Here is a 14708-nt window from a genome sequence, read left to right as displayed (position 1 = left end):
TGCTAGCTAATTTTATGTCAACTTGACACAAGCCACAGTCACCAAAAAGGAGGGAGCCTCAACTGAGAAAATGCCTCTAAGATCCAGTTGTATGCAAGCCTGTAGAGCAGTGGTTCTCAGCCTGTCGGTCACCACCAGGGGAAAACACAGATTTCTGAAGTCTTAGGACCAGAGACACCTTTCAGCAGCAAATTTACAGTTATGAAGTAGTACATTACTACTTAATGGCTGGAGTCACCACAACATGAGGAACTGTATAAAAGGATTGCAGCATTAGGAAGGTTGGGAACCACTGCTGTAGGGCATGTTTTAAATTAGTGATTGATGGGGGAAGGACCAGCACACTGAGAGTAGTGCCATCCCTGGGCTGGTGGTCCTGGGTTCTATAAGAAAGCAAGCCAGTAAGCAGCACCCCTCCATGTCCTCTGCATCAGCTCCTGCCTCCAGGTTCCTGCTCTTGATGAACAGCAATACGGAAATATAGAGCTAAAGAAGCCCCCTTTCCCATTTGCTTTTGGTCAGAATGTCTCATCACAGCAGTAGTAACTGTAATTGGGACAGCAGCTATGTGCAATCTATGACTGCAACACACAAGAGCCTTCTTCAGACATCAACCTGGCTGACACCTTGTCCTTGGAATCCCATCTCCAGAACTATGACAGAATAAGTGTCTGCTCTTTATCCAATCTGTTAGGCATTGTTTTAGTAGCTCAGCCTAATCAAAAGACAAAGACTTTCTCCCAATATTTGGTGAGATAGTTTGAGCAGATCCAGGTATAGGAAGGTATCAGGGAGGCACCAAAATCATCTTGAGATACCTAATTTTTTTTTAATCCATGAAAGACAAAACTGGCTTGGAACACAAGAGCATTATTTGAATCAGAAATACTGACAGAGAATTAAAAGCAATAGGGGAAAACATGCAATTGGGTAGAAGGAAGAGAGTAACCAGCACGTGGTACAAAAAGTCAAGAACACTGATGATATCAAGGATACACCCATATTTAAGGAAAATTAGATTCTTTATTGTAATTTTTTAAAGATTTTGCTTTTAATTATGTGTACATGTACAGGTATATGAATGCTGGTGCCTGTGGAGGCTAGAGGCATCTGGAGCTGAGGTTACAGGTAGCCACCTACTGAGGATGTTGGGAAATGAATTCTGATCCTCTGCAAGAATAGCATGCACTCTGAACTGCAGAGCCATTTTTCCAGCCCTGATTATTATTTTTAATAGTCTTTACTTATATATGCAAACCACTCTAATTATGAAGTATTAAGGTAAGGTAGGCTTTTCCATTATCGTAATTCCTCAGATTGTTTGGAAAACCTGTGGCTAGATGACTGGCAGGTCTAACTGTCCGTGTAAGCTACCTGCTCCACACCTTCTGCTGTCCATGACACTGAAGACATACTGTAGCAAATAGTCTCCCTGCTTAGAAGAGCCAACTTTGTTTCAGGCCATTTGTTATACAACTTAATAAAATATTAATAAAACAAGTGTTCACCGGGCAGTGGTGGTGCACGCCTTTAATCCCAGCACTCGGAAGGCAGAGCCAGGGGGATCTTTGTGAGTTTGAGGCCAGCCTGGGCTACAGAGTGAGTTCCAGGAAAGGCACAAAGCTACACAGAGAAACCCTGTCTCAAAAAAACCAAATAAACAAACAAACAAACAAACAAACAAATAAATAAATAAAAAATAAAACAAGTGTTCATGCACAAAGTTGCTTTTATCAGTTAAATGAAGTACCTTAGAAGGACAACAAACCTTATCCTAACTCAATAACTAGTTTCCAAGCCTTCAAATTTGTATACATAGTGTCATGTTAATGCTAAGCACAAGTGACTGTGTTAGGCTATGAGCCTGTCTCTCACCACAAGTATACTCCAGGACCTTTCTGGTAGTTATTTAACCAGGACTCATGTTCTTCCACTATTAGTAAATAGAGCCTTTTCATTAGGATTGCCCCGAGAAGCTGAGGATGTAGCTCAGTGGAAAGAGCACTTGTCTAGATGCACAAGGCCCTACTCTGACCCCTAAGACCACAAACAGGATAGGGCTGTTATAAATTTAAAGTATTTATAAGGATACCTAAATCACAGGGAACACATAGATTCTCAGTAGTATCTTTCAATCATTCCTTGGGCCAACTTTCCCAAAGCATTTGTTTTTAAAGTCCTAAGGTTTGTGATTTTGTTTTGTTTTGTTTTGTTTTGTTTTGTTTTTCAAGACAGGGTTTCTCTGTAGCTTTGGTGCCTGTCCTGGAACTTGCTTTGTAGACCAGGCTGGCCTCGAACTCACAGAGATCCACCTGCCTCTGTCTCTCGAGTGCTGGGATTACAGGCATGCACCACCACCGCCCGGCTGGTTTGCGATATTTGATTCTTATGATGATGGCATTTTACAGCTGTTCTCATCTAATCTTACAAAATTCTGAAGGGAAAGTGGGAAGACTTACTACTTCTAGTCTTGGTCATGATAAAACAATTGATAAAACAATTTCCAGTAAAAATAAAACCATTACACAGTAATTGACAGAAGCTCAGCTATAAACTAGGTCTTTATGTATACGTCCTCTTCTGTGGTAGAGTCCTCATCATGAAATTCTCACATTCTAAGCATGGTTAACTTTCTAAACATAGGGCACACTTAAACGGACATTTCACCATATTCCCTCTAACTTTAAGATGAGAAAATAGGCAATTCCCTTTAGATTCTTGATAAAGGAACAAGTCATACTCAGTTTTATTTCTGGTATCAAGTAATAGGCTCAAAGTATAAAGGGTTTTTTGCATATAAAAAATTGTATTTCTATTGCTTCTTAAACTCATGGTGGTTAGAAAAACTATCTCATCTACTAGAGAGGAAAATTCCATGATAAAGGTAAAATCCTTCCTCCAAAGATTAAAAACAATAAAAACATTCTCTTCTTTTCCTTGTAAACTTTTTTTCCCTTTGATAATAGATTTTTCTCTCATACAATACATCCCAACCAGTTTCCCTTACCTCCACTCCTCCTAGCTCCCCCCACTTTTACCCTCCCCCCAGATCCACTCCCCCTCCATTTCCTCTGTCCCTCTCCAAGAGATGACAGGAAAACAGGACAAAACAAGATACAATAAGACAAGGTGAAAGCCCCCATATTGAGGCTCAACAAAGCAACCCAATAGGAGGAAGCGTCTCAAGAGCAGGCACTGTTAGGAGTATCACAAGAATATCAAGCTAACAGCCATAACATAATGCAGAACCTAGTGCAGACCCATGCAGGCCCCATGCTTGCTCCTTCAGTCTCTGAAAACACCTCCTCTTAACAGAATGAAATGCCACTGCATGTATGGAGTAGGGAAAGAGTACAAGGGACTAAGTACTGAACCAGCAGGTTAAACTTAGTATGTGCCAAAATTAAGATCCAAAAGGCTGACCGAAGAGGGACATCCCAATGCTTGGACTGCCACTGCTTTCAAGAGGTATCACCCACTTAAATGTGGTCTAATAGATAATACAGCATAATTATACGTTCACAAGCATCTGGTACCGTGCCACTACCAAATGGAAAAGAGCTCTAATCCTCAGACTGATGTATAAAATGTTAATGAACATTAAAGCACTTACCAAGGTTTATCCAAATTCCACCTGGCTTGAGTATTCTCCATATCGTATCGATATAATCAATTACATTGTGAGCTGTGTCTATGAAGAAGCAGGTGGCAATACAGTCCCAAGTATCTAATCAACAGAAATCAGACCACTGTTTTGTTTTTTTCTTTTACCTATCTATTAAACTTGCCAACTAACTCTTACAGGATATTAATATTTCATTTAACTGAAGGGATGCAGACACTGTACTATTCTGGTCAACACTATAATCAAGATAATAGCATAGTAAATACAGTAGTCAACTTGGAAATCATTCGTTATTAACACATCAATACATATTACCAAATGGTACTGTTGAAGAGTTGCTTAGCACCTACTCAACTGCTAGCCTTTAGTTTTACTATGTTTACTTCTGTGATGCTTGTAACTAAACCTAGGGTCTTGAACTAGGAAAGTGCTCTGTGACTGGGCTACCCTAGCTCTCATCTAAAATCTGTTAAAAACAAAATAGTCACCTTAATTTTTGAGTTCTGATTTAAACCAGTGTTAATGACTGGTTCTGGCAGGTTTTAGGTAGGCCTTTCTTGCCAATTTGAGAAATGATGACATTAAAATACCCAAATACCTACCATGACTTGATAATCATCAGTGAAAAATTGGCTGGAGAAAACACAGGCAAAGGCGTTCCCCCTAACCCCCAAAAACAAACTGTTTAGCTCTTGGAAGCTGTTGCCAGGCAGAGGTAGGGACCAGATTCAAGATGTAGTGTCTATTCTAATCCTGATGTGGTAAAAGTGCCTGGCCCAAAAGGGATCACCTGCACCCTCTTCCAGTCCCAGTTAGAGGAAAATGATTCTTAGTTGCATCGTGATGCTTTCCGTTATTTCACTGGTCTGAGATCCTGTTCCTTAACATTTATTTACCCAATAGCTTAACGTCTCCCAGTTGTTCTTTTCTAACTTCAGAATGCAGGTTGATACATCTTTCTTTGTTGCTACCCTTGCTCCAAGCCATCTTCTGGAGGCTTCCTGTCCTTTCAGAGTACAATTCAAACTTCTTACTTTGAGTTGGCCTAACCAACCACCCCTATGCCCTTTTATCTCCCTCATCCCCTACTCACTTCACCACAGCCCCTGCTGAACACAGCCAAGTGCTCTTCCTAACCCCCTTGCCATCCCTAAACATGTGACAATTTCCTTCTTAGTTTCTACTCTTGGACTTACTTTATTTTCTTCCAAACAATTCTGTATGTCATAGCCTCTCTGTCCCTTCCAGAGTTGTAAGTCCCCTGTGCCTAGGAACTTTGTCCCACTAACTGCTGTGTTTTGAATGTCTAGAATGTACTTGGCATTTAACAGGTGGCAAGCAGATCTTTCTTGAAAGAATGCTCTTGCTATTACTGTTTTCCTTCTTCCTGTTACTGCCTATTTACTCTCCTCCCTTGTCCATTTCTGCCTCCCTCCAATGTCTTCAAAAATCTGAAATCTAACCTCCAACCTGATACAAGTCTTCTACAACTGAAGCTAACCTACTTTTTAAGACATATCTCCCATAAAACTTCTTTCCTTGCCAATCTGACCCTGCTGCAGTCCCCGATGACCTTATTCTTTGGTGTCTTTGTACCTCAAATAACTATTCGTCTCTGTCCATCAAGTCACAGCCTCTTTACAAGAAAGCTCCATTCCCACACTATTTTATTTCCATCTTTACTGCAATCGGCATATATTTGGACTCTTTAAAAGTTATCTTTTAGTAACAGAGTCAATATCTCTTGAATATACATATATTTCTTTACATTTTCTGTCACTGCCTTTTACACAACCTTGAAAATACTCTGTTGTCACTGACATTGCACACCTTATATTCTGTCATTGAAACAAACTGGTTATAACACTGGGTCATCATTTAGAATAACAGATAAGAACTTTAAATACTTGCTTTGAACTTACTGCATTCTGAGTAAATCTCCTGGAAGTCTCCTGCTGTCATCGAAAAGTTAGAACCTGGAGGAAGACTGTGGGGGTCAACATCAGGGAAAAAAATGGGTCGAATCTGATCAGCTGATCTCCGATTATTGCTAAACTGATGGATCCAAGGATAAAGTTTATATTTGTTAATTTCAGAACATCTGTAAAATATGAGCATAAGGTTCAATGTTAACTACACATTTTACCAAAAAAGAACCTACTTTAAGCACTAAAATATTTATTGATTGAAGGTTTTCACATGTAACTTATTAGACTTGAAAAGTGTCAATTTACACTGCACTCAGTTATCTGAAGCTGTGTATACATGTAGATGACCGACTGTGGATTAAAAGAAACAAATTCAGAGACTCACATGTGCTATTCATTTGGATTTATAGAAAATTACTACAATTTTGTTGGTTTTTGAGACAGGGTCTTATGGAGCCCAGCCTGGCCTTGAACTCACTGTGTAACTGAAGATGACGTCAAATTCTTGATCCTCCTGTTTTCACCCCACAAAAGCTGAGATTGGAGGCCTGTACCACCCACCACACCCGCAAAAATGTATTCCTGAGCCTTACATCTGAGTAAAAACAAGGAAACTAGTCTTCTTGCCTATTTTACCATTCTATATGTAGCCTTCTTCTTCCCCCACCTCACCAGCAACTCATACTGCCACCAATAACAGCATTGCACTGAAGAACTGAGTATGTTACCAGTGATGCGCTATTGAAACAGGCAGCTAATTCTCTGTCTCTAACACACTGTACCCCGTACCTTCTGACTTAAAAAACAGTAACTCTTTTCTACTACCTTCTGGTAGAGGACATAGAAGTTCTCAGATCTCATGCCAAATCAGTCATGTGAACATGTATGGCCACTTACTGCAAAGTCAGGGAAATAGTTACAATTGCTACCATAAACTCTTTACCAAGAAACAAAAGGTGAAAAAGCTTTTAAAAAAAAAATGAGAAAAAAACCCTTTCCCATATTCATGGAATGCCCAATTACTTTTTAAATAGCTATTTGCTTGCCCTGTGTCAACACTGTTAGCTAATTAACACTGGCTACAGTGGCAATCGGTATAAACATTATGAATTTAATGTAAATATGATCTGTATCAGTCAAGTACTATATACTTTCCTTCTAATTCAGAATTGTTCAAAAATAGGTAAAGCAACTTGATTTTGAGAGTTTACTATTTCCAGCAAAAAGTAAATTAAATACCTGTTGAGTACAAAGTTGGAAGAAAAGAGCATAAAAAAACTCCATTCATTTCCTTGACAAGCATAACCTAGCATAGCTATTTCCCAGGCCAATCTTCCTAGTCCAGCACCAGGTACCAGAATATTTACTTTAGAAGGATCCCTGAAATGAAACAAGGCAATTATATCCAGCCCCTCAAAGAGGAAAAAAAAATTAAGAAAGAAAAAAAAGACAAACTCCATATTAACAACTAAAAATTTACTGAATTATACAATAAGCATAAGCTTACTTAAGACTCTTGACTTCTTAAAACTGAAGTATTTCTAAATGTCAGTAAAAACAAGAGATAGAAGGAATCATCATTATCAAGTGACCAAAAAAAACAAAAAAAAAAAAACAAAAAAAAAAAACCAAACACTTTTTAAGAAAAAAAATAAAATAAAATCATACTGTATCTAAAGACTTACAGTCATTCCCTTTTCTAGAAAGATAATTTTCCCAAAGTGATCCCCAAATTACATATGGGACATCTGTACAATTACTTTATCATGAGGCAGAAGACACTTCTAAGCTCATACAACACAATGATTTACAGAACCAAATAAATGAACTATATTTAGATTTTAACGTATAAAGCCTATCTCTAAAATTTTATAGATCTCAGGTACAAAAAGGAAAAAGCTAAGTTCTGGGCACAGTAACTCATACCTGCAATTCCATGATTGGGAGGCTCAAAGGACTGCCACTGAGTTTGAGACTAGCTGGTCCTCACTGTAAATTCCAGAGTAGCTTGGGAGACAACTGTTTCTGCTGCCCCTACCTCTCCCCCAAAAGAGAGAGGAAGGAGTAGAGGGATGGGTGTTCTCTTAGAAAAAATGGGCAGCTGCCTTCTTTTCAAAAGGGTTTCATCAAGTAGCCCCAGACTGGCCTCAAACACAGCCCCCGTTTCAAGTACTTCTAGACAAGCACTCATGACAAATATATGGCACCAGCCCAGGGGCCCTATTTATCCCATCACACTGTCGTTACATGCCCCTTTTCTCTAAGTTTTGCAAGCCTGCTTTCAAACTGCAATAAGTTCTAGAAGAAAAACAAAAGTAGGCAGCAGGGAACTTTTCTCAGCAACCCTGACAAATCAAATTATAGGGTCAGCAAGATTGCTTACTCAGTGGGTAAAAGCAGCTGTGACTAAGGCTGACAAATGGAGGGAGCCAACATAGTAGGAGGGAGCTAACCCTTTTGGGCTGCCCCTTGACCTCCACATATGCGCCCATGTGCATGCACTGGTATACACATACACATGGGTACACACATGCACATACACATAACTTTTTTTTCCCCTTTTTCAATTTTAACTAGGTGGCACCTAGCCTTGACTGGACTACTGGACTTGTCCTCAGATCAAATACAGATAAGTCCAGAATGGGAGCAGGAAACCTGCCACCACAGCAAAGTTCCAGAGAAAACCTTCTCATGAAACATGACCATCTTCCACATTATACAACTAACTCCATTCATGACTAGCCTAAAATTTGGTTTCTTCTCCACACACCACCACTGGCTGTTGCCACCATTACATAATTTTAATTCTTGGTTTCTTAAATGTTGTTTGAGCCTATATAACGGCTTGTCTCATGAGGAAGAGAACACCGGAATAGGTTAGACTTTCTTGCTATAGCAAGCTCAAATTGTGTCAGATAGTTTGTTCATCTGCCACAGAGTGTTGCTTGCAAAACTTTTTTTTAAATGTGGGGAAAATTACTTTTGTATAGGAAAATGTGTGTAACCAGTTGATATTGTTTTTATAAAAGAGAAATAACTATTATGTTTCCAAAATTTGGTTCACAATCCAGTTCTATTTCAAAACATTCAAATCTTATAAACTACCTGTTCCCTGAGGTCTTGCACTCTCAGAAAGCAATAGTGCATTTTTGCTAGCATTGTATTCTATTGAGCGATCTTTACATACTCCATTTTAAAACAAAACAGGAAAGTAGGGGGCCAGGGAGATGGCTCAGTCAGTAAAGTGCTTGCCATGCAAGCCTGAGGACTTGAAATGCATCTCCAAACAGCCAGGGAATCCCAGCCCAGGAAGGCAGAGACAAGAGGATCCCTTGGGCTTGTTGGCCAAGCTACCTAGCTGAATTAGTGAACTCTGGGTTCAGTGAGAGACCCTATCTTAAGAAATAAGATGAATAACAACTGAGCAAGACATCCAATATTCCCTCTGGCCTCCACATACATGTGTACCCACATACATGTACATATATACACATACACAAACTTATAGAAGTTTGAAAACTCACTCTACAAACGTAGTTCCAAAGGAAGCAGCCCAAGGTAATTTTTTTTTTCCAGAGCTGAGGACCGAACCCAGGGCCTTATGATTGCTAGGCAAGCGCTCTACCACTGAGCTAAATCCCCAACCCTGGTAATTTGGTTTTATATATCAATTTAGGGAACATATGTTTGACTAATACATCTGCCAGGAATGGGCACACACCTTCAATCCCAGCACTCAGGAGACAGAGGCAGGCAGACTGCTGTGAATTCGAGGCCACCCTTGGCTATGTGGTGAGTTCCAAGCCAACCAGAACTACACAATGAAAACTCTACCTTTAAAGAAACAAAAGAAAACCCAACAAGAACAATTTGGTAACTTACAGAAGATTACCTTTATGATTGCTTTTATCAAAATTTCCCTAACCAGAACTATGAACTTAGTGCATTTTAAGTGTGTATACTACTATTAAAAGGTACCAAGACACAAAACACAGACTACATCAAGGCCCTACCTTACAAGTTAGCAGATACTCTAGGTCTTCACACTACTTGTATTATGATAAAAAGGTGTTTTCAAAGGGCTTTAACACGAAGTTGGTAGAATAAAAATATGACTGATCAAGAACCAAACAAAGAATGGGGGAGATGGCAAGTATGTTTTCCTAAATGTGTAATATTAACTGGATGTTTCCCCCAAAGGTATACATGCTGATTTGAATCTTTAAGAAGTCTCGTGCATTTTTTATTTTCACGGAAAAGAGAAACAAAATTTACAATACAGATGTGGTGATTTTTAAAACTTTAAAAACCAGGAACAGATAGATATATAAAATGTGGCCACATAATCAAATGTTGCCAGTTTGAGATTCTCAGCAAAAAACTAGCAAGCTGACCAAGTTAGTAAGGTGCATTTTACTACAAATGTGACCCCAACACAGGAGGGAAAAGTCTCAGCAGTTCATTCAAGGCAGGAATGAAGAAGAGGTGGACCCATAAGGACAAAACTAAACAGACACAAGCAGACTAGGCTATTTTACAAACAGTAAATGTTCGTGACAGAGCTTTAACTGGATCTTTCCTTTACCAATCAGCAAACTCCAACACACTATACTTTGTTTTGTGGTATCATCAGAGTGACACTTGGCTGACCCCTGCTGGTAGAAATATTCTAGAAATTTAGTTTATACAGTCCTTGTTTCCACTATTTCACTTTTCTTCAAAGCATTTAAAATTACATATGGACCTTATATGTACAGCCTGCATATATCCATAAATTCTGAACAGTGGTCTATACAAATAAATCATTAAGACACATTATACCAGGACCAGGACAGCCAAGGCTACACAGAGAAACCCTGTCTGGAAAAACCAAAATAAACAAATAAATAACCGACCCAATTACAAGCATTACTTCTAATATTTTCGTATTACCATTATTAGAATAATTTCCACATTCAGAAGTGTATCTGTAAATAAGTTTCAATAAAATGGAACTCTTAAGAAAGATTTTGACAAAAAACTACAAAATTGTCCTCCATAAATTTTTTTTCTCCATAATATTTTTATTTATTTATTTATTTTTTGGCTGGAGCTGAGGACCGAACCCAGGGCCTTGTGCTTGCTAGGCAAGCGCTCTATCACTGAGCTAAATCCCTAACCCTTCTCCATAATATTTTTACTAATTTTTTTCTTTCATGAGAAACATGTTTCAGCTTCACTGGTACCTAATTTTTAAATTTTGCAGTACATTATATGAAAAATGGCTTCTTAACATAGATTTTAGATTTGAATTTTTGTGCCATTTTCTTTTGAATTATTACTCTTGGACAGTTTACCACTGAGGTATTATTCTAGAATTATAAACATTTGAAATTCTGATCTGAATGAAGTCTAAAACACATACTTGTTTTCAGAATGAGAGAAAATGTTCTTCACTCTACATAGCTGCATCTGGCATTCTGTATTTCCTCCATTTACTCTTTAAAATGGATTCCCTTAAACTAACATGCCAGAAGAGGGCACCAGATTGCATTACAGATGGTTGTGAGCCACCATGTGGTTGCTGGGAATTGAACTCAGGACCTCTGGAAGAGCAGCCAGTGCTCTTATCCTCTGAGCCATCTCTCTAGCCCTTAATTGTTCTTATGATAAAAACTGGGAGCCTTTAAGACAGGCTCAAATGGTTCTTCCCTTCACATCTCTGTACTTTATAGCACTAAACCAGCAGACACTCAGGAAAACTGAAGATCTGTTTTGTTGTTCTTCCTTTACTGCTTGTTTATTTGGATGAAAATTTCAATACACACTATTCTACCAAATGTTTAGCATTACACTATCCTTGTGCTCATATTTAAGAAAACCTCAAGCTCACTTATGTTTTTGCTTGAAACAGGGTCTCAATACTTCGTTAGCTTGGCTAGTCTAAAACAGACTATACCACAGTGGCCTTGAACTTGTGCTGTTCCTCCTGCCTCTCCCTCCTGAATACCTGGATTGCTGATTTAAGAGCCACCATATTCAGCTAGGCTTGGATTTTTTTGTTTTGTTTTTTTAAGACAGCATTTCTCTGTGTAGCCTTGGATGTCCTAAAACTCACTCTGTAGACCAGGCTGGCCTCAAACTCACAGATGTCCACCTGCCTCTGCCTCCCCAAGTGCTCGGATTAAAGGTGTGTGCCACCAATGCCAGGCTAAACTTGGATTTTAAATGTAAAAAAAAAACAAAAACAAAGAGTGCTGTTTGCTAACTTCAATGCCCAACTGTTCACAATAGCACCATAGGTTAAAACCAAAGCAGAGACCAGTGATCTGGCCTTTGGGAAAATGTAGAAAACGTTTCCTCATCAGCAAACAGACCCTTGCAGAAGCCAACCTGTGCCTTCAAATTTTGCACTTAAAAACACAAGCACATTATTTCCAATCATGGACAAACAGGTAAAATAAACATATTTACAATAGAACATTTTAATGATCAAGTCCAGATAGTTCCATGCATACTTGTTAAATATGCTATCTTTCGTAGACATCTCAGAATGGCCATCACTGAAATCTCAGTAAGGACAAACAAGCATTTGAAACTGAGTCAAATCCAGCTCAAGTATAAATAAGGACATTAAGTTCCTATGCCTGCTGTGTTACCATCTGAGACCCAGATGACAAGGCTTTCTCTAGAACTAACTAATTCTGGGCTATAACTAATGTGCCTCATGAGGCCCTTTTCTTCCTCTGAGACAGGGTATTGCTATGCAACACAAGCTGGCCTCAGATTTACCATAATCCTGACTCAACCCTGTAGGAGCACAGGTTACGGACCACCACACCTACAACTGCTCTCTGGGAGTTTACATTTTATGGGAAAGCTAGGACTTTGATATGTGTGTGACCTTACTGTTTAACAATCTTTATCTACAATAAGGCAACTAATCTAAATAAAACAAGACAAAATAATATAGAAGGAAATACCTAATTTTCCCATCAGCTCTAAGACTGGGGGAATAAACAGCCCCTGCCCTGTATATTTCATTTAAAGTTTATAAGTGTGTGTGTCCTTATCCTGCCTGTGACATTCGCTGTTTTCAGAGATGCAAAGTGGGTGACTGGAGAGCAGTGACAAGAGAATCACATCCTTCTGAATCCTCAACGCTGAAACCTTTCACCCACTGAAAAAGGCCTTTAATCATTCTTTTACTTTTAAAGTAATTTACTAGAACCACCTAGAGTTAATTCAACCATTTACCAGCAGAAAAGTGACTGTAAAGCAGTAGTGATTGTGCAAGCTCACTAAGTGCCTTTAATAATGACATGCTTTTTTTAAGATATGTTAGTATTGAAAGGCTGATTAAACACAATAGCATATATTATTCAAGAATCTGAATATGAATAAAATTATAAATACTTGAAATTATGTTGACATTAGCATCTGACCTTTTAGCCTTTGGAATTCATTCAAAATTTGGTACACTCAAATTTTAAAGAGCCTCACTTTACAATCTACTTTCAGAAACAAAGATACTTTGAATTTTCAGGGATACAGACTTTGAAGAAGCCATTATCTAGTACTTTATTGAACAAAGGACCAATGACATTCAGAGAGAATAAAAACTAGAAACTTTAAAACAAATAATATCCCTATGATGTTCACCAGGCAGTGGTGGTGCACGCCCTTAATCTCAGTACTCAGGAGGCAGAGACAGGAGGATCTCTGTGAGTTTGAGACCAGCCTGGTCTACAGAGTGAGATCCAGGACAGGCACCAAAACTACACTGAGAAGCCCTGTTTCGGAAAAAAAACAAACAAAAAAACCAACCAAACAAAAAAGAAAGTAATGATGTTCATAAAAGTTTATAAACTTAAAGCAATTATAAAAGTTAATATAAGAAATTAGGCCGGGCGTGGTGGCACACACCTGTAATCCCAGCACTCGGGAGGTAGAGGCAGGGGATCGCTGTGAGTTCGAGGCCAGCCTGGTCTACAGAGCTAGTCCAGGACAGGCTCCAAAGCTACAGAGAAACCCTATCTCGGAAAAAAAAGAAATTAGCTCATTATTCTAATAGCTATGGAATCTTTCATAAACTGACACTGATAAGAATCTTAGCATGGGAGGAGCGCCATGGTAGGGTCCACATGCAGATGTAAACAGATGTGCGGTAACACTGTGACTGAACATAGCAGCCTATAAGGACTGAAGTTTGTAGTTTTTCAACTCAAAGTAAAAGTACTGAAGATTGCTTCCTATTTTCCAGAGAGGAATACAAAACAAGCTGTCCTCACCTCAGTGTCCCACGGGTACAAGGTAAGGCTTACTAGCAAAAGAAAAAGAGAACTATAGGCCACTATCTCTTACAATTGAATGAGTATAGAAATCTCAAATAAAATATTAGCAAATCTAACCCAGTAACATGCTTAGGAAACTATTTACCATAGCCAAATGCGACCTACCCAAGAAGGCAAAGGTGGTTTACCACGAGAAAATGAGACTTCAGTAACACGGGCAGGGGACCTCTACAAGGCTGCTCAATAGAATCAAAAGGTATTTAACAATATCCAATATCCTTTCTGAGATGGAAATTATTCAACAAGAAAAAAAAATTATGAAAACCTCACAGTTAATATAAAACTCAGTGGTGAAAAAGAGAAAGCTTTTCCCCTAACAACAAAAACAAGGGTTAAAAGCATTCTAGTTGGGAAGGAAGAAAGATTTTTTGCATGATAATATATATGGAAATCACCTCCCCAAAAAAACCTACAAGAAAGCTAGATGCTATTCAGAAAGTACACTCCAAAATGTCAAAAAGTCACAAGTATTTACCCCGTGACTTTTATGTTTATTCTCCTGAAAATAAACTACATGACACAATGGGGAAGTGAACGAATAAGAGCCATATTTGACAGGTATACATGAAAATGCCATAATGAAACCCATTACGTTGTATAATAACTTAAAAAAAACTAAAAAGAAATGATACTTTGGGTGAAAAAAACAAAAACAAGAAACCCAAATTGTGACAATTTGAAAAATAGTAATTAAAACACACACACACACACACACACACACACACACACACACACACCCTAGGTGGTGGCAGTGCACACTTTTAATCCCAGCACTTGGGAGGCAGAGCCAGGAGGACCTCTGTGAATTCGAGGCCAGCCTGG

General features: G+C 38.7%; 1 protein-coding gene and 1 non-coding gene across 3 annotated transcripts in view; both read right to left on the bottom strand.

The window, feature by feature from the left end:
• Carnmt1 (carnosine N-methyltransferase 1) overlaps nt 1-14708 on the bottom strand; it is a 33095-nt gene that overhangs the window by 8179 nt on the left and 10208 nt on the right. The window contains exons 4-6 of one of the 2 annotated variants that reach the window (XM_036172550.1): nt 6793-6933; nt 5548-5726; nt 3614-3727 (exon numbers count right to left, since the gene is read on the bottom strand). In XM_036172550.1, the coding sequence (XP_036028443.1) occupies nt 3614-3727; nt 5548-5726; nt 6793-6933 (434 nt within the window). The remainder of the gene's footprint in view (nt 1-3613; nt 3728-5547; nt 5727-6792; nt 6934-14708) is intronic. The other variant, XM_036172558.1, reaches the window with a different exon arrangement.
• Nucleotides 8376-8500, bottom strand: LOC118576930. Its single transcript, XR_004944120.1, has one exon. It is a non-coding gene; the product is annotated as a small nucleolar RNA SNORA28 (small nucleolar RNA).

This window comes from Onychomys torridus, chromosome 1 (genome assembly GCF_903995425.1).
Source record: "Onychomys torridus chromosome 1, mOncTor1.1, whole genome shotgun sequence".
NCBI classification, from domain to species: Eukaryota; Metazoa; Chordata; class Mammalia; order Rodentia; family Cricetidae; genus Onychomys; species Onychomys torridus.
The sequence above is the reverse complement of the archived record's forward strand: the minus strand, read 5'-3'. Positions and strand labels throughout refer to the sequence as shown.